The 21,682-nt window shown below is 64.0% G+C and overlaps 3 protein-coding genes across 4 annotated transcripts; all 3 read left to right on the top strand.

Moving 5' to 3' along the window:
• Positions 1-102: 102 nt before the first annotated feature.
• On the top strand, positions 103-10,978 carry CHLRE_12g493750v5 (uncharacterized protein). Its single transcript, XM_043067963.1, has 24 exons — positions 103-679; positions 897-1,023; positions 1,508-1,608; positions 2,123-2,189; positions 2,490-2,505; positions 2,850-2,916; positions 3,257-3,336; positions 3,552-3,626; positions 4,145-4,230; positions 4,493-4,612; positions 4,805-4,855; positions 5,815-5,922; positions 6,173-6,185; positions 6,392-6,484; positions 6,717-6,792; positions 7,062-7,113; positions 7,325-7,411; positions 7,707-7,792; positions 8,224-8,348; positions 8,603-8,703; positions 9,046-9,196; positions 9,487-9,611; positions 9,783-9,878; positions 10,251-10,978. The coding sequence occupies exons 1-24, from the start codon at positions 489-491 to the stop codon at positions 10,413-10,415; spliced, it is 2,259 nt and encodes a 752-aa protein (XP_042917945.1). The 5' UTR covers positions 103-488; the 3' UTR covers positions 10,416-10,978.
• A 1,604-nt stretch (positions 10,979-12,582) lies between these two features.
• Positions 12,583-16,488, top strand: CHLRE_12g493903v5 (uncharacterized protein). Of its 2 annotated transcripts, none has more exons than XM_043067967.1 (5): positions 12,583-12,942; positions 13,018-13,364; positions 13,769-13,943; positions 14,165-14,233; positions 14,552-16,488. In XM_043067967.1, exons 2-5 carry the CDS (start codon positions 13,185-13,187, stop codon positions 14,836-14,838), a joined length of 711 nt encoding a protein of 236 aa, XP_042917943.1. In that variant the 5' UTR covers positions 12,583-12,942; positions 13,018-13,184; the 3' UTR covers positions 14,839-16,488. The 2 variants fall into 2 exon arrangements, with proteins under 2 accessions (XP_042917943.1, XP_042917944.1); XM_043067966.1 differs by having other exon boundaries at positions 13,713-13,943.
• A 3,504-nt stretch (positions 16,489-19,992) lies between these two features.
• Positions 19,993-21,648, top strand: CHLRE_12g493900v5 (uncharacterized protein). Its single transcript, XM_001700512.3, has 5 exons — positions 19,993-20,153; positions 20,211-20,280; positions 20,383-20,454; positions 20,602-20,780; positions 21,019-21,648. Exons 3-5 carry the CDS (start codon positions 20,409-20,411, stop codon positions 21,235-21,237), a joined length of 444 nt encoding a protein of 147 aa, XP_001700564.1. The 5' UTR covers positions 19,993-20,153; positions 20,211-20,280; positions 20,383-20,408; the 3' UTR covers positions 21,238-21,648.
• Positions 21,649-21,682: the final 34 nt, after the last annotated feature.

The following is a 21,682-nucleotide window of genomic DNA, read 5'->3' as shown; positions in this document are numbered from 1 at the left end:
TATGCAAACGTTTCACAGCACGCCCCCACTCCCCAGCGACCCCGTCTACCCGCCCCCAGAACTCATAAGGCCCCACCAACCCCTTCTGCCCCTACCGCGCCCAACAATCCTAAGGCATCTACCGCCCACGCATCGGCGCAGGCCCTCTGCCTGGCACGAAGCCGGCGGATGGTGAACTGGCTGGCAAGCTTTTTTGCATGCATTCCGCTCTGCCGCAAACATACCGCAGTTACCACAACGCGCTTACGGTATGGGTGACGTGACATACAGGCCTGCCAATCCGCAACACCCGTCCTTCCCGCCCGAGCAACATGCAACGAATGTCCACCGTTACTGCGCTCAAACCTAGAATTGAAGAACGATCTATTCTTCGTTTACCTGCTTCAACCTAGCATCACGCACTTGGCTAGCTAAATCGGTCAAAACCGTTGCAACATTCGCGCCTCGCCGCGCCCGGTGCGATGGCGCAATGCAAACATAGAGGTACTATGCTTAAGAGGCTTCAGCAATGCTGCCCGGCCAGCCTCGTGCTTGCCTGGGCGTTCCTCCTCGCGGCGTTCCTCCTGGGGCGTGCATACGCTGTGTCAGGTCGTGTGTGTGAGCGCTCGGGCTACTGCTCCGCTGTCCCTGGCGGCATCAAAGGCTACATCGGACCTATAGACAGCGCCCTTGAGCTCAAGTGAGGAAGGCAGGGCGGCAGGACGGCGGGGGCTGCCGGCGGTGGGAGGGGAAGGGCGCTTGACAGCCCGAGCTGACGCAAACGTAATCGTGTGCCTTCCCTCATGCCCCGAAACACCACCTCGCCTGCCTGTGAACCCTTCACTCACTCACACACACACTTGGCCTCACCTAACCCTTTCCCCTCCCACCTGTGCGTTCGTGCTCGCTGCTGCCAGGGAGGCGGTGGAGGCGACCCACTTCAGGAAGGAGCTCATCATCTGGGCCGATGAGCGGGTGGCGGACGGCGCGCAGGGGCTGTGGCGGCTGCGGGAGGCGGGCTACGCTCACGTGCTGGGCGTGCTGGTGAGCAGCGCTTACTGCACTGCTGCGCTGCTGCACTGATGCACTGCATGTGTGTGTGATATGGCTGGGGGACCGGGCATGGCGGACCAGGGGGCGCCGCGTGTGGCTCAAAACGGGAGGTGGGTGGTCTCAGGAGTCAGGGGGAACGAGTCCACGACGACTGTGTGTGTACGGGTCCAGGGTGTCGTCGGTGGTCTGAGGGGGAACGGCGGCTCCAGGGCCCGGGGCCCATGTGCTCGCCCTCGCCGGAGAGTGCGGCAATGTGGCACATGGCCCAGGCGGGGAGGGGGATGGGCCGGATGGCGCTGAGCATGGTGCGGCGGTGGGGGCGCCGCGGCCAGGGCCTGCTGCGTGCAGAGGCCACTGCCAACCAGCATGCGAGCGTATGCGTCTTTGCACATGTGAACAAACCCGCATGTGGACAACCCGTGTAAGTTGCAATCCGCACGCACACTTACGCCGGCGCTCTCGTGCGCTCGTGCAGGAGGACGCCGTGCAATGCAACCGGCTGCGGCAGGTGTTCCAGCCCTGGCTGGAGACCGAGGGACCAGTCACCTGCACCACATACGCCACCGCGGATGACAAGTGAGGCGGCGGCGGCGGCGGGCGGGTGGAGGGGGGCGGGGGGAGGGGAGACTGCAGGGCAGGGGTTAGGTGCGGTTGGCCCAGGGTTTGGCACCGCTGACGTGCCGAGGAGTGCACGCGGCGATGGTGGGCCGGAGGGGGGGCCCACAGGGGCCAAGGGGCTTGTTACAGGGGTTAAGGGGCGGACCGCGATGGTGCGGGGACGGGGGGGTGGGGTTGCAAAGATGGTTGGAGAAGCGGTACAAGATACACAGGTGACTGCAGACGAAGTCGTTACCAAATAAGTGGCCGCCCGGGCGGCCCCGGGGTGGGGGGCAAGAAGCAGGCGCGGTGCAGGTGCAGGTGCGCTCCGTGGTTGTGACCTGTGCAGTATGGGTGCGGCCCCACGGCCCCGAGGGATGCTGCCGGGGGGCGCGGCACATGCCGGCCGCGCACTGGCCCACCCGCGCCCGCGCCCGCCCCGCCCCTCGCGGCCTCGCCCACCCACTTAGCTGCCACCGCTCCCACTGGACAGGGGCCAGAACTACCCCTTCCGCTTCAAGTACTTTGCGCGGGGGGTGGGCATGCCGCCCTGGTGGAAGGTGGGTGGTGGCAGTAGCGCGGCGGCAGCAGCAGCAGCAGCAGCGGCAGCAGCAGCTGATGAGCGGCCATGGCAAAGGTCGTTGGGGGGCGTTTGCCTGGCACTGCATGAAATGGAGTGAAAGGGGAGAGCGCAGAGCAGGGATGAAGCAGCTTCTCCAGGGCTTGTAGTACGGTAATGGGCGCACATCCTGCCGATGCCCGGTGTGTGTGTATGTGTTCGTTCTTTGCCTCTCCACCACCTCTTGCCGTACTGTCTTCATCCACATAAACCGTTCCCGCTCCCCCGCCGTTGTGTGCAGAAATTCTTCACCGCTGGTGGGTACGACACGCAGCGGGGGCCACTGTGGGGAGCTGCATGTGCGACGCAGCCGCCGACACAGCTGCCGCGTTACTCCTGGACGCCGCTGGGTTGTGCGGCTGCCCCACCTCGGGCACATCTCGGGCACACAACCCCACTTCTGGGTCTCAGTTGGGCTTGGAGGTGGCTACTGCTCAACCCCCCCGTGTCTTGTGACTGTTACCGGCCCAAGGCAGCGCCCCCTCCTCACCCTCCCCCCCGCACACGCGCTCTCCCCCCCCTTCTTCCCCTCCCCCTCCTCCTCCTCCTCCTCCTCCTCCTCCTCCTCCTCCCCCTCCTCCCCCTCCTCACCCCCCCCCAGGCCGCGCGGTGGCTCTGGGCTACAACGTACTGGCTGTGGACCTGGACGTTGTGGTGCTGGACGACTGGTGGGGGGTGGTGGTGGCGGCAGGGGGGGGTTACATTCATGATTAGCTAAGGAACTGGGGGGCGGCAGTGGGTGGCAGTGGGCGGCAGTGGGCGGGGATGAGGGAGGAGGTATATGGCCGAGCCCGACGAAATAGGTCGGGTGTGTGTTGGCTGGTGATTGGGGGGGCACGGATTTGAGGTGGTAGTGGGGGGCCAGGGGCTGGCCCGGCCACTCGCCTCTCCTCCCCCACTTCCATCCCCCTCCTCCTCCAAGTACATCCTCCCCCTCCTTCATCCCCCTCCTCCTCTTCCATCCTCGTCCGCCTCCTCATTGACCTCCCCCCCCTTGCCGCGCCGCAGGTACTGGCGTGTGAAGCAGCCGCCCCTGAGCAGCTACCACATGCTCAGCCAGAACGAGTGGGGACTCAACCTCAACTGCGGTAAGTGGCAGCGGGCGGGCGGGAGTGGTGTCGTCCTGGGGGCCGTCCTGTGTCCTGGCCATGCGGAGTACTGCTGCATACCTGGCCGAGCATTACCCACACGGTCCTGCCGTCAAGCCCCTTTCCCACACCATCTCCCCACACCGAATCCCCTCCTCCTCCCCTCCTCCCCTCCTCCCCTCACCCCATACATCTCCTCCTCCCCTCACCCCCAGGCTTCATGTACTTCCAGAACGCCTCCTCCACCGGCCCCGTCATGTGGGTGCTGTACGACCACATGCACCGCATCGGTACGTGGAGGGTGTGTGTGTGTGTGTGTGTGTGTGTGTGTGTGTGTGTGTGTGTGTGTGTGTGTTAAAGAGCACAAGGAAAACGTTGCGCAAAGACAGTGTATGCGATGCAGCAAAGCGACGCTTTACACGTGCGTTGTAGTGTGTGTGTGTGTGTACGTTTGCGTGTGTGTGTGTGTGTGTGTGTGTGTGTGTGTGTGTGTGTTTGTCAGGCGGCAGCCATTCATGCGAACGCTTTGTATTGGGGCAGCTGATGTGCGGGGGGGGGGGGGGGGAGTCGCCCATAGCGGGCTGCGGCCGGTGGCCGTCTGGCGCACTGGGCCACTGGGCCCTGTTCTACCAGGAGGGCTGGAAACCATAACCCGCCCACCCCACCCACCCGCCCACACTACCCACCCGCCCACCCCCACCCACCCGCCCACACTACCCACCCGCCCACACTACTCACCCGTTACACTACCCACCCGCCCACCCCACCCCACCCACCCCACCCGCCCACCCGCCCTCCATCCCTGCAGTGCGCTGGTCCGAGGACGACTCCTATCTGGCCGCCCGCTCGCCCGGCCGCTACGCCAAGCACCGCATGCTGCCGCTCACGGAGCAGGTGTGTGTGTGTGTGTGTGTGTGTGTGTGTGTGTGTGTGTGTGTGTGTGTCTGCAGGGGGGCGCGGGCGCAAGGCGTGTGCGCCGCACGTGTCTTTTCCGTGTGTGGCAGCGCGCGGATTGTGTACCGTATGTGGCTGCACATAGGGTGTCGGTGTAGACATCATGGTATGCGTGGCGCTTTGCCACAAGTCGCTCGCTGCAACTCCTCCCGCCGCCTCCGCCCTCATTCCATGCCCCCACCCCGCCGCCTGCCGGCTGCAGGGCATGCTGCAGGACTGCGTGCACAGCTGCGCCGTGGGTCGGCCGCTGTACCCCGCCCTGCTGTCCCTCTGGGGCGACGACAAGGAGGCGTACGGCAGCCTCAACACCACCGAGCACGAGGTGGGGGGGGGGGGAGGGAGGAGGGAGGAGGGAGGAGATGCGGGTGTGTGTGCGGTGCACAAGGCTTGCTGCGCCCATGGCGTGTGCCACGCAATATAGAATGTGCCCTTGTGCATGTGTACCTCTTCCATGACCGTACACCTATGTTGTGTGTGTGTGTGTGTGTGTATGTGTATGTGTACGCGCGCGCAGTTGTATCGGGCCATTCACGAGCCCATCCACCAAGTCTGGCAGCCCAACCAGGTGGGGAGAGGGTGGTAGTGGGAAGTGACACGTGTCGATTCGGGCGGCGTGCGGCCGGACCTGGCGGGTGCGGGTGCGCGCTGCCAGCCGCCGCTGCCGTCGCAACGAGAGCAACCCGCAAAGCATTGAGAAGGAGCATTGAGAGGGAGTATTGAGAGGGAGCATTAAGAGGGAGGATTGAGAAGGAGCATTGAGGGGGAGCATTGAGGGGAAGAACGCAAGGTGTGTGTGGACGAATACCCTTTTTGGGCTGAGCCCCCCCAGCGCAGCGTTCCAGGGGGGGGCGAAGCCCCCCAGGAACACCCCTGTCCGTGGCTGCGTTCGTGCGTCGGCAAAACATAGCATACTGGCGCAAACCGCGAGTGCTACGTATTATTATTTGTTAATGTCTATTGCGTGTAAATAGGTGGCAGGGAAAATTCGGGCGGAGCGAGAAGTGCCTTCGCGCGTCCATGGACAATTGACTTTCGCGAGGTCGCAAGGAAAGCATCCGGTGCCCGCTGATATGCAGTCTCTAAGGCAAACTATGTTGGCGGCAAGCAAAGCGGGGAAGTATATCGAAAATTTTGAGCGACTTGCCGAGCCATGCCTGCCGACGCGCCAGAATGCCGAGAAGCCCCGAGGTCGCCCCCGCCCCGCGCCTAGCCCTTTGAGCGTGGGGCGCCGGGGAGGTGTTGAGTATGGCAGGAGGCTAGAGAAAGGCTTGGGGTGTTTGGGAACGTGACAAGGCACGCATGCGTGGCGCGGGAAATCCCGCACGACCCCAACCCGAGTGTCCCTAGCCGATGCGCCTGCGCGTCGTAGCGGCATGGAGGCTCTGACGGGGCGTTACACGCTATTAGCTCCCAAGCGTACGGGGGCTCAGCCCATTTTCCAGCTGTACAAAGCTGACACCCCTTGTCCAAATATCCTCGCCTGCCCTGCCGCTCCCCCCCATGCGTCTGTGTGTGCGGCCTCAGGTCCACAACCTGACTGCGCCGCTGTCCGACTCGGTGTGCGAGCACTACATGGCCTCCAACTGCTCCGCGCCCCTGGACCACGTCACCATCTCCACAGTCACACTCAAGGTGGGGGCGCGCCCCCCTGGCTGGGTCCCACGGGTCTCCCTGGCCCCCGGGTTTGTAGCTCTTGGAACCCCTTGCATGTGGGTGGGTGTTTGGGCCGCCGGGGGCCGTGTTTGGGTAAGAGCGGGAGTTGTGCACGCGTGTGGGGGGGGGCACATGCACGACATCCTGGCTGACCCAACTGTGTCCTCATTTCCCCCGCGCCGCTGCCCCCTGCTCCCTCGCGCCATCCCCCACCTCTGCTTCGCCACAGATGCCACACAGCGGTAAGGGGGCCAACCGGGGCGATGCGGGTTCGTCGGTTTCCTCGGTCATCAGTGTCAAAACCCGATCTTTGGACGGGGGGAGGGTATACGCCTGAGCCCAACGTTGGGATGTCTCCCTGTTGCAGACCCCCCTGAACACCCGCGCCTCCTCTCTCACCCTCACCCCTCCCCTCTCACCGCCCCTCCCCTCACCGCCCTCCTGTCAGGCGGCCAGTACCCGGACTCGCTGGGCGGCTTCCCCTTCAACCGCACACTGGGGCCCCTCACGGCCGCCTACCGCCAGGCGTACGCCGACCTGGGTGAGGCGGGAGGAGGGAGGCGGAGGAGGAGGAGGAGGGGGAGGCGGAGGAGGGTGCGCTGGGAGGGGGCCTAGTTCACGGCCCCGGCCCTGAGCCAACCCGTCTCGCGGGTCCTCGTACGTGCCCCAGCGCCAACTCACATAAGTGGAGAGGGACGGGAACTCAACTCTGTGTGTGTGTGTGTGTGTGTGTGTGTTGAAAAGCGATTGTTTGTGTGCGTGCATGTGCACAGGCGTGCCGCTGCCACCCGATCCCGAGGACCCCGTCACGGAGGCCGCGGCCCGAGCCACACCGCCCGAGAAGTTCGGGTAGGTGCACCGCTCTGTTCCTGTGTGTGGGGGGGCGGGGGGATGCTTGCATGGTGGGTTGTGGTGGGATGCGGTGGGCTGCATGGTGGGTTGCGGTGGGGGTAGCCCCGAAACAACGGCCACCACAATCATCCGTGCCCAAGCACACATACTTGCCGTTTACACGCCCATCCACATGCGCGTGCGCCTCACAAGCCCCCCCGCCCCCCCGCCTCACCCCCCCCCCCGCGCCTTACACGCCTCACACGCCCCCCCCACCCGCCCACCAGCTACCTCGCCGTGCACCAGGGGGACCAGAACTGCAATGGCTGCTGGGCAGAGGTGCGCACAGGGGGAGGAGGAGGAGTGCCGTGATGGGGAAGGGCCGTGGGGAGGGGCATTCGTGTGGGTTTGCCGCAGCAGCGCACGGTACGGCAGTACGGGTGTGCGACCGTGTACCGGTATGTGCCCACCTACCTCTCCTCCCACTCCTCACCCGCTCACCCGCCCGGCCGCTCCCGCCTCTGTGCCGCCCTCGCCCTCACGCGCTCAGGGCACCTGGTGGATGGTGGGGCGGCACGGCTGGTGGCACCGGCACCTGCTGCAGCCGGGGCAGAGGAACAAACTGGGCATGGGCCATGTGAGTGCCCGGGCGCCCACGTGCGCGTGTGTGTATGCGCACATGTGTGTGCACGCGCGTGTCTGCAGAGGCATCGCATCGGGCCCACCCGCGGCCTTGCAACACCGCAGCTGCGACGGAATCGCCTGCTGCCGTGGCACAGCTGTGATGTCCTGCCGCCGGCATAATGTTGCTTACGCCACGACGATGCATCTAGCATGGAGCCCGCTGCCTGCCTGTACGACCGACCCCGCAGCCGCGCGCCCCCGCACATGCACCCCCGCCTCCGCCTCCGCCGCCCCTGCCTCCGCCGCAGGTGTGGGCCAACCTGCCGCGGGGCGACTTCGTGAAACACAACATCTTCCAGTGGAACGGCCATTGGAGCTGGCGCATTGCGGCCAGGTGTGAAGACAGCTGCGGGGATGAGTGCCGGGCACACACACCCACACTCACAGCCGGGAGCACTTGCAGCAAGCCAGCAACCGCGCCGGCACAGCCGCCGGTGCTCCCACTGTCCCCGAGTGCCCGAGTGCCCATGGTCCTGCCCTGCCCTGGGCACGGCCGCATCATGGACAGAACCGAGGGCCAACACGTGCGGCTGGGGCACGAAACCTCCCGCCGCCGCCACCCTTGCAACTTTTCATGAATGAGTGGGCTTTCTGGGGTGATGATCGGACTCTTTTGTTGGGCTCGGGCACATACTCCCCCCAGCAAACCTGCATTTTAAACTTACTCTGTTCTCCATGGACAGCTCCGCCCCTTCTCCAGTTCCCCGCCTTACCCCCGGCCCGCTCCCCGCCCCGCCTCCTCCCCGCCTCCTCCCCTGTGCGCAGGGTGGCTCAGAGCCGCACCCGCATCTACGTGGCCAACCAGGCGTTCGGCGGGCGCAGCTACGAGGACCTGCCCGAGCTGCGGCACACCGTGGCCTACGCGCCGGGCGTGGTGCACGCCGGACTGAGTGAGTGGCGGGGGGGAGGGGAGCGGGAGGGGGATGGGCGGCGGGAAGAGGGCGGTGGGAAGGGGATCATGGGGCAAGGGTGCAGGGAACCAGGGGTTTGTGGAAGACCACGGCGATGCTGGCCCAGCCCCCGGCCTTTGTGCCTGTGCACTGTGGTCGCGCTGTCTTTTGTCTTCCGCCCACTGCTTCGTTTCGACCCTACTCCGCGCCTCGCCGCCAAACCCACCCGGCTGCTCCCAATCACCCCGTCACAGCCAAGGAGCAGTTTGTGCGGGCGGCTCAGGGCCTGGCGCAAGTGGCGGTGGTGCTGGGGGCCATAGCCGCCTGGCCGGCACTGCCCTGCGACACAGACTGGGTGAGAGCGAGCAAGCGTGGCTGTTTGTGGTGTGGCCGTGTGTGCGTACGTGGCTGCAGGGGGGCGGGCGAGCGGGCGGGCGGGTGGGTGGGCGAGCGCATCGTAATAGCAGTGGTCTGCCTCTGGCGCAGGGGACACCTACCCTGACGAGTCTGACGGACGGCGGGGGAGGTCGCTGGGCCAGGCGGGGAGGGTGGGCGGCAGTCGGCCATGGGTGCCGGCGCCTACCTGTCCTACCCGTTTCCTTTAACCTGAGACCAGTGCTGGGCGCTGCTTGTGTGTGTATGCGTGTGTGTGTACATGTGTGTGTGTGTGTGTGTGTTGTTCCCGTGTGGGGCGCAGGCCCTGACGCCCCAGGCCAAGGCGGCGGGCCTGCAGCGGCCGCTCAAGCACTCCATCCCCTGGCCCCACATCAACACGGGGCACGTGGCGATGCCCTTCGGGGACACGCTGGAGAGCCTGCAGTGCGAGTGGCCCGGCTTTGGGCACTTTGGTGAGGAGGCAGGGGGGCCGGGGGCGGGGGCGGGGGGCGGGTGGGCACCGTGTGCCAAACAGAACACCCACACGGCGTCCTGGACTGCAGGCACCGCACCCGCACTCCCGCACACACGTCTCACCAACGGCTGTGCCTAGCCCCATTCCTCGAACACACCGCGCCCACGGTGCGCCCATATGGTCTCTCTCTTGTATGTGCACATGTCCCATGCCTGTTTGCTCCCTCCCTCCCGCCCCGCCACACCCGCCCCGCCGCACCCGCCCCGCCGCACCTGCCCGCCCGCGCAGACTGCCTGGCCAACCGCCAGCCCCGGGGCCAGGACGTGGGCCGCGGCATGATGGCCGTGGAGTTCCACCACCTGCGCAACACCACCGGCGCAGCGCCCTCGCCAGACACCACCATCCTGCTGGGGGTGCGTCCGCGCGGGCCCCTGGCCCTGCTTGCGTGTGCAACGTCGATGTCTGTGTCTGTACCGTACCTTACTCCGTGCGCCCCAGTCTGTCGGCTCTCCAAGCCTGGCACCTTCACACCTGACGATCGATGGGAGCTGCTCATGACTCATCCCGCCCCCTCATGCGCCCAGGCTGCCGCCGGGCCGCCGCCGCCCGCTGGCTCCAGCTCCTTCACCGCGGTGCCGCATGCGGAGCTGGAGCGACTCAACAGCCCGCTGCTGCTGCAGGTGCGGCAGCGGCCCAATGCCTGCCAGTGCTGTCTGTGTCAGCAAAAGCCCCACCTGAAGTCCAAGCGCTGCAACTCCCCCCCAACTTACACACACACACACACACACACACACACACACACACACACGAGCCTGGCGCCCTGTGGCGGCGCACTGTCAGCAGGGTCCAGGCGGGCGGCACCCCCACACCCTGTGTGGCCTGGGACTGTCTGCTGCATCCCAGAACGACTCCCCTCCTCATGTGTCCTACCCTCCACTTGTCCCGCTCCCTCCGCTTCCGCCCCCGCTCCTGTCCAAGGCTGCCCCCTCCGCTTCTGCCCGCCCTCCCCCACATTCCCCCCCCCCCCCACACACATACACTTTCCCCCACAGCGGCTGCAGCGTGAGACCATGCCGGTGCTGTGGCTGGACCGGCTGCTGGAGCTGCCCGACCTGGCGCCCGGCAGCCCGGCGGGGGACACCTACAAGCGCTGGCTGGACCGCTGCCAGGCGCTGCACTACTTCACACTCAAACCCGAGCAGCGACAGAACTGGTAGCGCGGCGGGCGGAGGGCGACCTGGTAGCGAGGGGTGGTGGGGAGGACCAAAGCCACGTGTGGGCTCGGAGCGGCACGGCTATAGGTTGGGGCTGTTTGTGTATTTGGCAGAAGAGGAGCATGGTGCCGCAAGCTGGTGTGCAGGTGTGGGTAAAGGCTTGAAGACGTGGGCTGGGAGGAGTGGGCCAGCGAGCGAGCGCGTGTTTATGGTCTGTGGTATGTGGCAGGAGGTGTGTGCGGAGCGACACGAGTGACTGCGTGGAGCGACCGGGCCGGGGTGTGATCACGTGGTGTTGGGTGGCGGCAGGATTGGCTGGGGTGGCCCAGTGAACCCAGTCAGTTAAGAGGAGGCGGTGTGTGTAGCTGATAGGCCCGGAGGGCACGGGGCACATGGGTGTGGCTCACCCTAGGTGCTGCGCGTTGCCTCAGCAGCCCGCTCGGATTCTGCGCCGTGGCGTATGTGTCATTTCAATCAAAAGCAGTATGCACATGCTGTGGACGCGTGACACACGTAATACTACTTCAACGGAGTAGACCGGGTCGCATGCTCGTGGGTATCCTACGCTTTCCTGCCCCTTGCCATGTTCCATCACGAGCTCGTGGGTATCCGTGGAGAGCCCAGGGTCATCCAGTCCCATCCCACCGTGTCATTCAGCATACACAAATGTTTCACCTAGAGCATTCAGTTCCGTAGCACATACGGCTTTTTGAACAGCGCTGAGCTCATATCTGCTCAAACCCGCTTAAGGTCTTGATTTATCCTTTCCTACCAGCTAAATGGCCACCATGGCGCCCAAAGCCCCGGCATCGTTTTCCGTTGCGCAAAAGCAACGAGCGATCGAGGTATGTGCAAGAGCTGTCGAGGAATCCTTTGCTTCCGGCTTGACAGTGCTGCCGCAGGCTCCAGCGTCGATGACAAAAGCATTGAAAGAACACCGGTTTGAAGAGGCGCTTGAACACGCGAAGACAGGTACTTGCCTGGCGAAGGCGCCTTCTTGCCAACATGTCGTGTTCAACGGAGTAGGAGTGGGCAGCCCGGCAGCAGGCGGCAGCCCGTGTGGCGGCTCCCTGTACCTAGCCCACCCCGGACTCACTGGAAGACTCGTAAGAGGCATTAGTTAGGGCCCAGCCCTGTCTTCAACAGGTATCGTAACAGTAGATCTATTACCACTGGCCGGAACACTGGGCGTGGAGATGGCTTAACTCGGCGCCATCGGCCATGCCTCTCATCGTGTCTCATCTTGGCGGGCGTTCCACCCACACTCCCCGTCCAGGAGCCGTGCTAGGAGCCAGGAGGTCGAGCGGCGGGCACGGCTGGGCGGGCGCAAGCGTGGGGAGCACAGCTGCACAGGGCCACAGGCAGGGACGCGGACAAGCTGTGCCTGGCCCTGCCTCCCCCTGTCCACGTCCCTGCCTGTGCTCCTCTCTGCCTTGCTGCCTGTTCGCCTGTGCCTCCTCCTGTCCATGTCCTACTGCCTCCCTGCCTCTGCGGCTGTGCCCCCTGTCCGTGGACCTGCAGGGGCCTGCCCGCCCTACCTGTGCCTCCCCCTGCCTCCCTGCATGTGCCCTCCACTTCCCCACTGGGGTATCCTCTGGCTATCCATTTGTCATAATCACCTATCTCTACTTCCGCCGGGGCTCAGCCCTTGTCCTAGCTGTACGAAGCGCCTGGGGCCCCAAGTGTGTTCTGCCTCCAACATTTGCCTAACCGTGCTGGAGTTGGCACCTGGTCGTGCGCTGCTTGTGTGGTGCGACATGATCGGGTTTGCCTGTGACTTTGCAGCAGGGATCATAACTGGTTAGCGCTGCTTGGGCCTCCCTCTAAAACCGGCCGATGTGCTGGAGGATGGAAGATGTCGAAGTGCACTCAAACTTGCCCGACGTGATGGCGCAGCTGTACTTTTCAGCTTCAGCATTATGCACAATGGCTGGCAATGTCGTCTGAGTGCTGTAGGAGGCCGAGCGAGTCACATCGTGGTTGTCGGCTTGCGCTGTACAGGACGGGGGGCTGCGAGGGCGTGCCCACATGCTCCTTGACGTTTATGCATTCATGTATTGAGCGCAATGAGTTCTAAGTCACGCTCTGGGAATCGGCCCCGCATTAGGGTCGTCGGGCGATTCAGACTCAGAGGCGGAGAAGGCTCGTCACGCTTTCACGCTGGCAACCAGTATTCCTACTATTAGCCTATTACTTACGCCTAGCCTAGTGTTAGCCTAGAGGCTAGAACCTCAGTAACCTCAACTGAGCTGCATCATAGTACAGATTTTCGCGCTCCACTCGGCACTTGACAAGCGGTTAGCCTCATTGCTTAGGGATATCAAGCATGCTGGCGAGCAGCAGTGCCGCGTCAACCCTGAGATCCCGGCTGGTTGTGGCGCCGTTTGGTGCGCCCGGCCGCTCGCCGTGCCAGCTGCGAGCCGCTTACAAGGCATCCCTCGTTATGGGGCGTGACTCAGGGAGCTCGCTGGGTGCTGGCCGTGTTGCGGTCCAGCGCACGCTGTGCTGACGTAGATGGCGTGCCGATTTGGTAGGTTGCGTTCTACCTGTCGCGTTTATTGTACTATGGGAGCCGAACGCCCACGTGTATCACCACGGGGCGCAGGAGCTAATTGCGAGCGTCAGGGAGGCCAAAGCAGCGGAGATGGACGCCAAATCAGCCGCGCAAGAGGCCAAACAGCCGCGGAGGAGGGCAAATCAGCCGCGCAGGAGGCCAAATCAGCCTCGGCAGCCGCGGCGAAGGAGGCCAGAATGACCCGGAACATCGTCGGCATGGTGCTGGAGGTCGCCGTGAACGACGTCTACGCGCGGCTGGGCGTCAAGGGTCCCAGCACTATCCTGCAGAGCATGGACGACGTGCTGCAGTTCTTGCTGCCCTGCCGCACTCTGCTCATGGCGTCGCAAGATGACACGTTTTTTCGCGCCGTGCGAACGGCCAGTCTGCTGGACAAGGTGCGCTCACGCTTGCCGCGAGCCAATCCTGTGCCATACGTGGATGCAATACCTGATCCTATTCTCAAGTTTCTACGTTGAGGAAGCCAGTGTCCTGCACAAACAGGACAACGTAGAAGCATGTGAACAGGATCAGGTATTGCATCCACATATGGCACAGGATTGGCTTGCGGCAAGCGTGAGCGTACCTTGTCCAGCAGACTCGTCATGCTGGCCGTCTGCTCGGCGCGAAAAAACGTGTCATCTTGCGACGCCGTGAGCAGAGTGCGGCAGGGCAGCAAGAACTGCAGCACGTCGTCCATGCTCTGCAGGATAGTGCTGGGACCCTTGACGCCCAGCCGCGCGTAGACGTACTTATGTGGCGTCACTGTCGCGGCTGTCCTGTTGCCCTATTCATCGTCTAGGAGCGGGCGGCACTGCTGGAGACGACGCTGTTCGTGCGCTGCGTGGCCGCGGCGCTGCGCGGCCATTACACGGGCGTATTGCAGGTGGACAAGGGCGCGGGCGTGGGCTGCGAGGTGGACAAGGGTGCGAACGCACTGCGGCTGCGCGCGGGCGAGACTAAGTACAGCCCTGCAGGTGAGTACGTGTCTGCCAAAGCGAGTAATTGATGGCAGGGGTGCACATGTGGTAGGAAGGACACGGATGTGTGTGCATGTGTGTGTTAGTCACCAGCGGGATACAGGCGAGATTATGTCAGGCTTACACGCCGGAGTCTTCTGGGATTTTGTTGTTCGCTTATTGCCATCATCAATGTAGCTCGGGTGATTTGTAAGTACCGTCTGTGCTTGCGGTCGCAGAGATGGAGGCCGCAAGCAAGCAGCTGCACACGCACGTTGTTCCTGGTGGCCGCCTTCACGCTGGACAAGGTAGGTTGGGTTCGCGGACTATGCGGGCGCCAGCACTGAATGGTTGCGGGCGGGTGGGCAGGGCGTGGGTGCGCGGGCGGGGTGGGGGCGGGCAGAGGGGGGCCGGGCGAGTTGGGGGCGGGCGTGGTGGGGACGGGCGAGGTGGGGGCGGGCAGGGTGGGGGCGATGTATTTGCGGGCGGGCAGAGTGGGGGTGGTGTACATGGGATTGGACGCCATCTCGAGTGTCGTGTACTTCAGGTGCTCCCCTCCCTGCCTACCCCTCCCTTCCGTCGGCATCCACTACACACGCTCTCGATGCCCTTCGACTTGTTCACAGGTGCTGGCGGCTGCGGCTGCGGCGCCGGAGCCAGCACCGGCCAAGGCTCGGCGAGCGCTCGTGCACCTGCCGCACCGCTTCATCATGGACGGCTTCTGCGTCTACGCGGGCGACGCGTCAGAGCAGCAGCTGCAGCGCTGGGAGGCGGCAGCGGACCGCCGCACCGAGGCGGACAAGTCTGTGATTGGCGACAGCGGCCTGGAAAGCGCGGTGCTGCAGGTGCACTTCGAGAGTGCGCGACACATGCAGCTATGAGGTTGCGTGCAGGCATAGTTTTGAGGTTGTAGAGTAGCATATCCAGCCACCTGTGACTGTGGCTTGCGGTCACGCATTCTAGCCGCAGCAGGTGGGCGGAGGCGCAATAATGTACCAGAACTGTGTGCAATTTCACAGCTATCGCAAGTTAATGCAAAATGATATGCATGATGGTCTCACATCCGGAATACGCAAGGGGCCGCATGATTGCGCATTGCAGGTCACAGCGGCCATAGTCATAGATACCAGTGGATGGCAGTCGACATCTCGACACTGTGGCATGTGCGCACATGGTGTGCGAACATGATAGGAGTGAGGCAGGCACACGAGGGTGAAAACAGTTTTACGGTTGAAAGTCGGAACACGTGTTCGTCGTGTTTGCCGTGTATTTGAGAGCAAGAGACGTCATCGACAGACGAATAAATAGTGGCGCTCAAGCGCGTGCCACATTGTGTTTACCGTATTGTTTCCGCTACAAACACTGAGAGACTGTATTTCATCGTGTGTGTGAGAGTAAGAAGGGAGTGCGACGGCGTTGCCAGATACTGCTACCAATCGAGTGCTGACAAAGGAGGAGCTAAGGGCTGATGAGCATCACGTGTGAGTGCTGTGTGCGCATTTCAGTGCTCGTATCTTCCATCTACACTGTAGATATCTGCCCAAAATCCGCCGAAGGCGGAGAAAAAATTTTGGGTTTGGGTGCCGTGGGTGCCGCGCATCTACGCAGGTGTAGACGTTTTTGGCCGGTTTTGGCGCAAAAGTGAATAAAGCGTTGACGTTCTTCGCATCGCCTGCTGTTTGCTGAATTAGCACAATTACCACTCCATTTCTTTTTCGCCAAGCTTTGCATTGGATTCTACAACAGGATTGCCGTGCAGAAGGATAGCCTAGCCCACGATGCACTAATTGATGAAGTACAAGACGCGTTAGTACACCCAGAGGGAGATGGGTGGTGTGCACGTCTTTTCCGTTTTATCTCAGCGCATGGCGTAGACGTATGGCAAGGCCGTATGCACATGATCAGGCCGGAAAGGGAGGAGAGCCGAGCAGGTAGCCCACTGCCTGAAGGGCAAATAGTATCCGCCTTTCGAGAGAGTCTAATGAAGGCGTGGAAGCACGAGCGGCTGCAGTCTGAGCCAAACACACTTTCCCATCGGACAACAAGCAACCAGGCGTGCAGATGAGCAAGTACAAGCATTGGATGGGGCTGTGTGCGGAAGGAGCGGCACCACTGACCATGCAAGGGCACAGTAGAGCATTTATACCAGTCGCGCACCACAAGGCCTTGATGAGGTTCCGCCTATGAGGTTCCGCCACGCACGCACGCAGCACGGACAGGGGTGTTCCTGGGGGGCTTCGCCCTCCCCCTCTGAAACGCTGCGCTGGGGGGGCTCAGCCCAAAAATGGGCTGAGCCCCCGCATGCTTGGGAGCTAATAGGCGTGTAACGCCCCGTCAGAGCCTCCATGCTGCTACGACACGCTTGACGACACGCAAGCGCATCGGCTAGGACACTCGGAGAAGCCCCGAGGTCGCCCCCGCCCGGCCGCCCCGCGCCTAGCCCTTTGAGCGTGGGGCGCCGTAGAGGTGTTGAGTATGGCAGGAGGCGAAAGAAATGCTTGGGGTGTTTGGGAACGTGACAAGGCATGTGACGGGGGTCAACGACTTAGCTTGACGACATCTAGGCATAAAAATACAGATTTACAAATACCGGATATAACCATCGTGCATCCTTTCGTTCAAACACAATTCTTCGTTCCACGGAACGTTCGTTCCTATTGTGTTGGTGAATAAACATGCCATAGCATCTCAACCAAACACACGGGCCCCTAGAACTTGTTGGCGACCGGCGCAACAGTCGACATGGCCAGTGGCCTAGGCGCTCTTTCAGACGTGCTTGCTTGTATTCAACGTTTATCGGGGTCAGTCTGAGCGTAGTTAGCAGCTGTGCGCAGGGTGGCTCAGAGCCGCACCCGCATCTACGTGGCCAACCAGGCGTTCGGCGGGCGCAGCTACGAGGACCTGCCCGAGCTGCGGCACACCGTGGCCTACGCGCCGGGCGTGGTGCACGCCGGACTGAGTGAGTGGCGGGGGGGAGGGGAGCGGGAGGGGGATGGGCGGCGGGAAGAGGGCGGTGGGAAGGGGATCATGGGGCAAGGGTGCAGGGAACCAGGGGTTTGTGGAGGACCACGGCGCTGCTGGCCCAGCCCCCGGCCTCTGTGCCTGTGCACTGTGGTCGCGCTGTCTTTTGTCTTCCGCCCACTGCTTCGTTTTGACCCTACTCCGCGCCTCGCCGCCAAACCCACCCGGCTGCTCCCAATCACCCCGTCATAGCCAAGGAGCAGTTTGTGCGGGCGGCTCAGGGCCTGGCGCAGGTGGCGGTGGTGCTGGGGGCCATAGCCGCCTGGCCGGCACTGCCCTGCGACACAGACTGGGTGAGAGCGAGCGAACGCGGCTGCCTGCGGTGTGGCTGTGTGCGGTGTGGCCGTGTGTGCGTGTGTGGCTGCGTGTGGTGTGGCTGCGGGCGGGCGGGCGGGCGGGCGCATCGTAGTGGTCTTCCTCTGGCGGGAGAGGTCGCTGGGCCAGGCGAGGAGGCTGGGCGGCAGTCGGCCGCCGGTGCCGGCGCCTACCTGTCCTACCCATTTCCTTTAACCTGAGACCAGTGCTGAGCGCTGCTTGTGTGTGTGTGTGTGTGTGTACATGTGTACATGTATGTGTGTGTTGTTCCCGTGTGGGGCGCAGGCCCTGACGCCCCGGGCCAAGGCGGCGGGTCTGCACTCTGCAGCGGCCGCTCAAGCACTCCATCCCCTGGCCCCACATCAACACGGGGCACGTGGCGATGCCCTTCGGGGACACGCTGGAGAGCCTGCAGTGCGAGTGGCCCGGCTTTGGGCACTTTGGTGAGGAGGCGGGGGGCCGGGGGCGGGGGCCGAGGCCGTGGGGGCGGGTGGGCACCGTGTGCCAAACAGAACACCCACACGGCGTCCTGGACTGCAGGCACCGCACCCGCATTCCCGCACACACATTTCACCAACGGCTGTGCCTAGCCCCATTCCTCGAACACACCGCGCCCACGGTCCGCCCATACGGTCTCTCTCTTGTATGTGCACATGTCCCATGTCTGTGTGCTCCCTCCCTTCCTCCCGCCCCGCCACACCCACCCCGCCACACCCACCCCGCCACACCCGCCCCGCCGCACCCACCCCGCCACACCCGCCCCGCCGCACCCGCCCCGCCACACCCACCCCGCTGCACCCACCCCGCCACACCCGCCCCGCCGCACCCACCCCGCCACACCCACCCCGCCACACCCGCCCCGCCGCACCCGCCCCGCCACACCCGCCCCGCCGCACCCACCCCGCCGCACCCACCCCGCCACACCCACCCCGCCACACCCGCCCCGCCACACCCGCCCCGCCACACCCGCCCCGCCTCACCCGCCCCGCCACACCCGCCCCGCCCGCGCAGACTGCCTGGCCAACCGCCAGCCCCGGGGCCAGGACGTGGGCCGCGGCATGATGGCCGTGGAGTTCCACCACCTGCGCAACACCACCGGCGCAGCGCCCTCGCCAGACACCACCATCCGGCTGGGGGTGCGTCCGCGCGGGCCCGTGGCCCTGCTTGCGTGTGCAACATCGATGTCTTTGTCTGTACCGTACCTGACTCCGTGCGCCCCAGTCTGTTGGCCCTCCAAGCCTGGCACCTTCACACTGAGAACTCGATGGGAGCTGCTCATGACTCATCCCGCCCCCTCATGCGCCCAGGCTGCCGCCGGGCCGCCGCCGCCCGCTGGCTCCAGCTCCTTCACCGCGGTGCCGCATGCGGAGCTGGAGCGACTCAACAGCCCGCTGCTGCTGCAGGTGCGGCAGCGGCCCAATGCCTGCCAGTGCTGTCTGTGTCAGCGAAGGCCCCACCTGAAGTCCAAGCGCGGCAACTCCCCCCCAACTTACACACACACACACACACACACACACACACACACACACACACACACACACACACACACACACACACACACACACACACGAGCCTGGCGCCCTGTGGCGGCGCACTGTCAGCAGGGTCCAGGCGGGCGCCACCCCCACACCCTGTGTGGCCTGGGACTGTCTGCTGCATCCCAGAACGACTCCCCTCCTCACGTGCCCTACCCTCCTCCCGTTCCGCTCCTTCCGCTGCTGTTTCCTCCGCTTCCGTCCCCGCTCCTGTCCCTGGCTGCCCCCGCCGCTTCTGCCCGCCCTCCCCCACACACTGCCCACACTCCCACACACTCCCCCCACACACTCCCCCACACTCCCCCCCACACTCCCCCACACTCCCCCACTCCCCCCCACACTCCCCCCACACTCCCCCCCCACAGCGGCTGCAGCGTGAGACCCTGCCGGTGCTGTGGCTGGACCGGCTGCTGGAGCTGCCCGACCTGGCGCCCGGCAGCCCGGCGGGGGACACCTACAAGCGCTGGCTGGACCGCTGCCAGGCGCTGCACTATTTCACGCTCAAACCCGAGCAGCGACAGAACTGGTAGCGCGGCGGGCGGAGGGCGACCTGGTAGCGAGGGGTGGTGGGGAGGACCAAAGCCACGTGTGGGCTCGGAGCGGCACGGCTAGATGCTGGGGCTGTTTGTGTGTTTGGCAGAAGGGAGGGGCATGGTGCCGCAAGCTGGTGTGCAGGTGTGGGTAAAGGCTTGAAGACGTGGGCTGGGAGGAGTGGGCCAGCGAGCGAGCGCGTGTCTATGGTCTGTGGTAGGTGGCCTTATGTGGCAGGAGGTGTGTGCGGAGCGACACGAGTGACTGCGTGGAGCGACCGGGCCGGGGTGTGATCACGTGGTGTTGGGTGGCGGCAGGAATGGCTGGGGTGGCCCAGTGAACCCAGTCAGGTAAAGAGGAGGCGGTGTGTGTAGCTGATAGGCCGGAGGGCACTGGGCACATACCGACATACGTGTGGCTCACCCCAGGTGCTGCGCGTTGCCTCAGCAGCCCGCTCAGACTCTGCGCCGTGGCGTATGTGTCATTTTATTCAAAAGCAGCATGCACATACTGTGGACGCGTGACATACATAATACCCCGGCGGAGGAGGACTGGTTCGCAAGCTCGTGGGGTGTCCGTGGGAACCCAAGAAGAGCCCAGGGTCGCCCAGTCCCATCCCACCGTGTCATTCAGCATACACAAACGCTTCACCTAGAGCATTCAGTTGTGTAGCACATCAGGCTTTTTGAACAGCGCTGAGCTCATATCTGCTCAAACCCGCTTAAAGTCTTGATTAATCCTTTTCTACCCGCTTTTAGAAATGGCCACCATGACGCCCAAAGCCCCGGCATCGTTTTCCGTTGCGCAAAAGCAACGAGCGATCGAGGTATGTGCAAGAGCTGTCGAGGAATCCTTTGCTTCCGGCTTGACAGTGCTGCCGCAGGCTCAAGCGTCGATGACAAAAGCATTGAAAGAACACCGGTTTGGAGAGGCACTTGAACACGCGAAGACAGGTACTTGCCCAGCGAAATCGCCTTCTTGCCAACATGTCATGCAGCGACTGTTCCACGGAAGCTGGGCTGCCAATTCACACGCCTGCTTGCCTTCCATCGCAGCGGTGTCTCTGGACCCCAACAACGCGATGCTAAAGGAGTTTGTTCGGTTGCTAGAGGAGAAACAAGACCTTGGTGAGCTGGGTGGGGTCTGCACGCATTTGCGTGTCGCGGTCCGGTGCCACGGCCATTCTTTCGCTGCCCACGGTCTGCACTGCAAATCCTTATGTGGCAACTTCTATCGTACAACTGGGCGCTCATGAAGTATTGGCCGACATGCAGAAGCAACCGATGACGAGGAGGGGGAGGGCGCCCCTGCAGCTGCCGGGACAGCAGCTGCTGCGGACGCGGAGGAGAGCGAGGAAAGCGAGGAGGATGAGGAGGACGAGGGGGAAGACGAGGACGAAGACGAGGAGGAGGAGGACGAGGAGGAGGAGGAGGAGGAGGAGCTGGAACCCGAGGTGGGTCTGCACTACTGCGAACTGCCAGTCTGGGCGGCCTGGCCGTGCGTGCGCGCTGGACATGGGGAGTTGGGGATGGGGACCGCATGCGCGCAGTTCCACACTTTGCTTTCAGGCCCTGGAGCATTAAACGGTGCCAGGTGTCTTCTGCGGGTGACCGGCACTCTCATCTGCCGTGCGTGTGGTGTGCATCCAGCATCCCCCGCTCTAAGCCTCGCCGTGCCACCTCGCCGCCCAGGTGCTCGCCGCGCTGCAGCGGCTGCGGCTCGGGGCTGCCGGCGGCAAAGCCGCCGCCGGCAAGGCGCCTACTGCCTCGCCAACCGGCCCCGCGCCCGCCAGCCTGGACGCCGCTCAGCGCAAGGCCATGCGCGCGGGCCTCGCCGCTAGCATCAAGGAACTCAAGGAGGTGGAGCAGATGAAGAAGCTGATGGCGGATGACCCGTTGCTGGGAGCGTAAGAGGAAGACAGGGGAGGTCAGAGGTGGCTCGGATGAAGAGGTGCAGATGATGGTGTAGGGGAGGTGCGAGGAGGTGCAGGGAGGGCGCTGAGGATTGGGCGGAGCAGCAGGCGGAGGGGCTAAGGTCTGCGTCTCGTTGAAGCTGGCTCGGTGCAACGGGAGTTTGGCCGGGCAAGTATCAGGGTTGCGGCATGGCCTTGTATGTTGCGATGTGGCTTGAGGTTTGCTGGCGAGGCCTGCTTGGCGAAACAAGCGGAGCCGGGGGGCCCGGGGAAGGGGGTGGGGTAACGCTGGCCGTGCCGCCGTGACATAAGCACCCGTCTCAACAGTGGTTCCCCCTGTTCCACCCTGTATAACCGATATATTTTGTTACTGTGTATGAGTTGCGTCTGGTCCTGGAGTCTCTGGCTCCAGCTCTGAGCCGGATTGGGACGTCGCAACTCAT

Source organism: Chlamydomonas reinhardtii, chromosome 12, assembly GCF_000002595.2.
Source record: "Chlamydomonas reinhardtii strain CC-503 cw92 mt+ chromosome 12, whole genome shotgun sequence".
In the NCBI taxonomy this organism is placed as follows: Eukaryota; Viridiplantae; Chlorophyta; class Chlorophyceae; order Chlamydomonadales; family Chlamydomonadaceae; genus Chlamydomonas; species Chlamydomonas reinhardtii.
The sequence above is the reverse complement of the archived record's forward strand: the minus strand, read 5'-3'. Positions and strand labels throughout refer to the sequence as shown.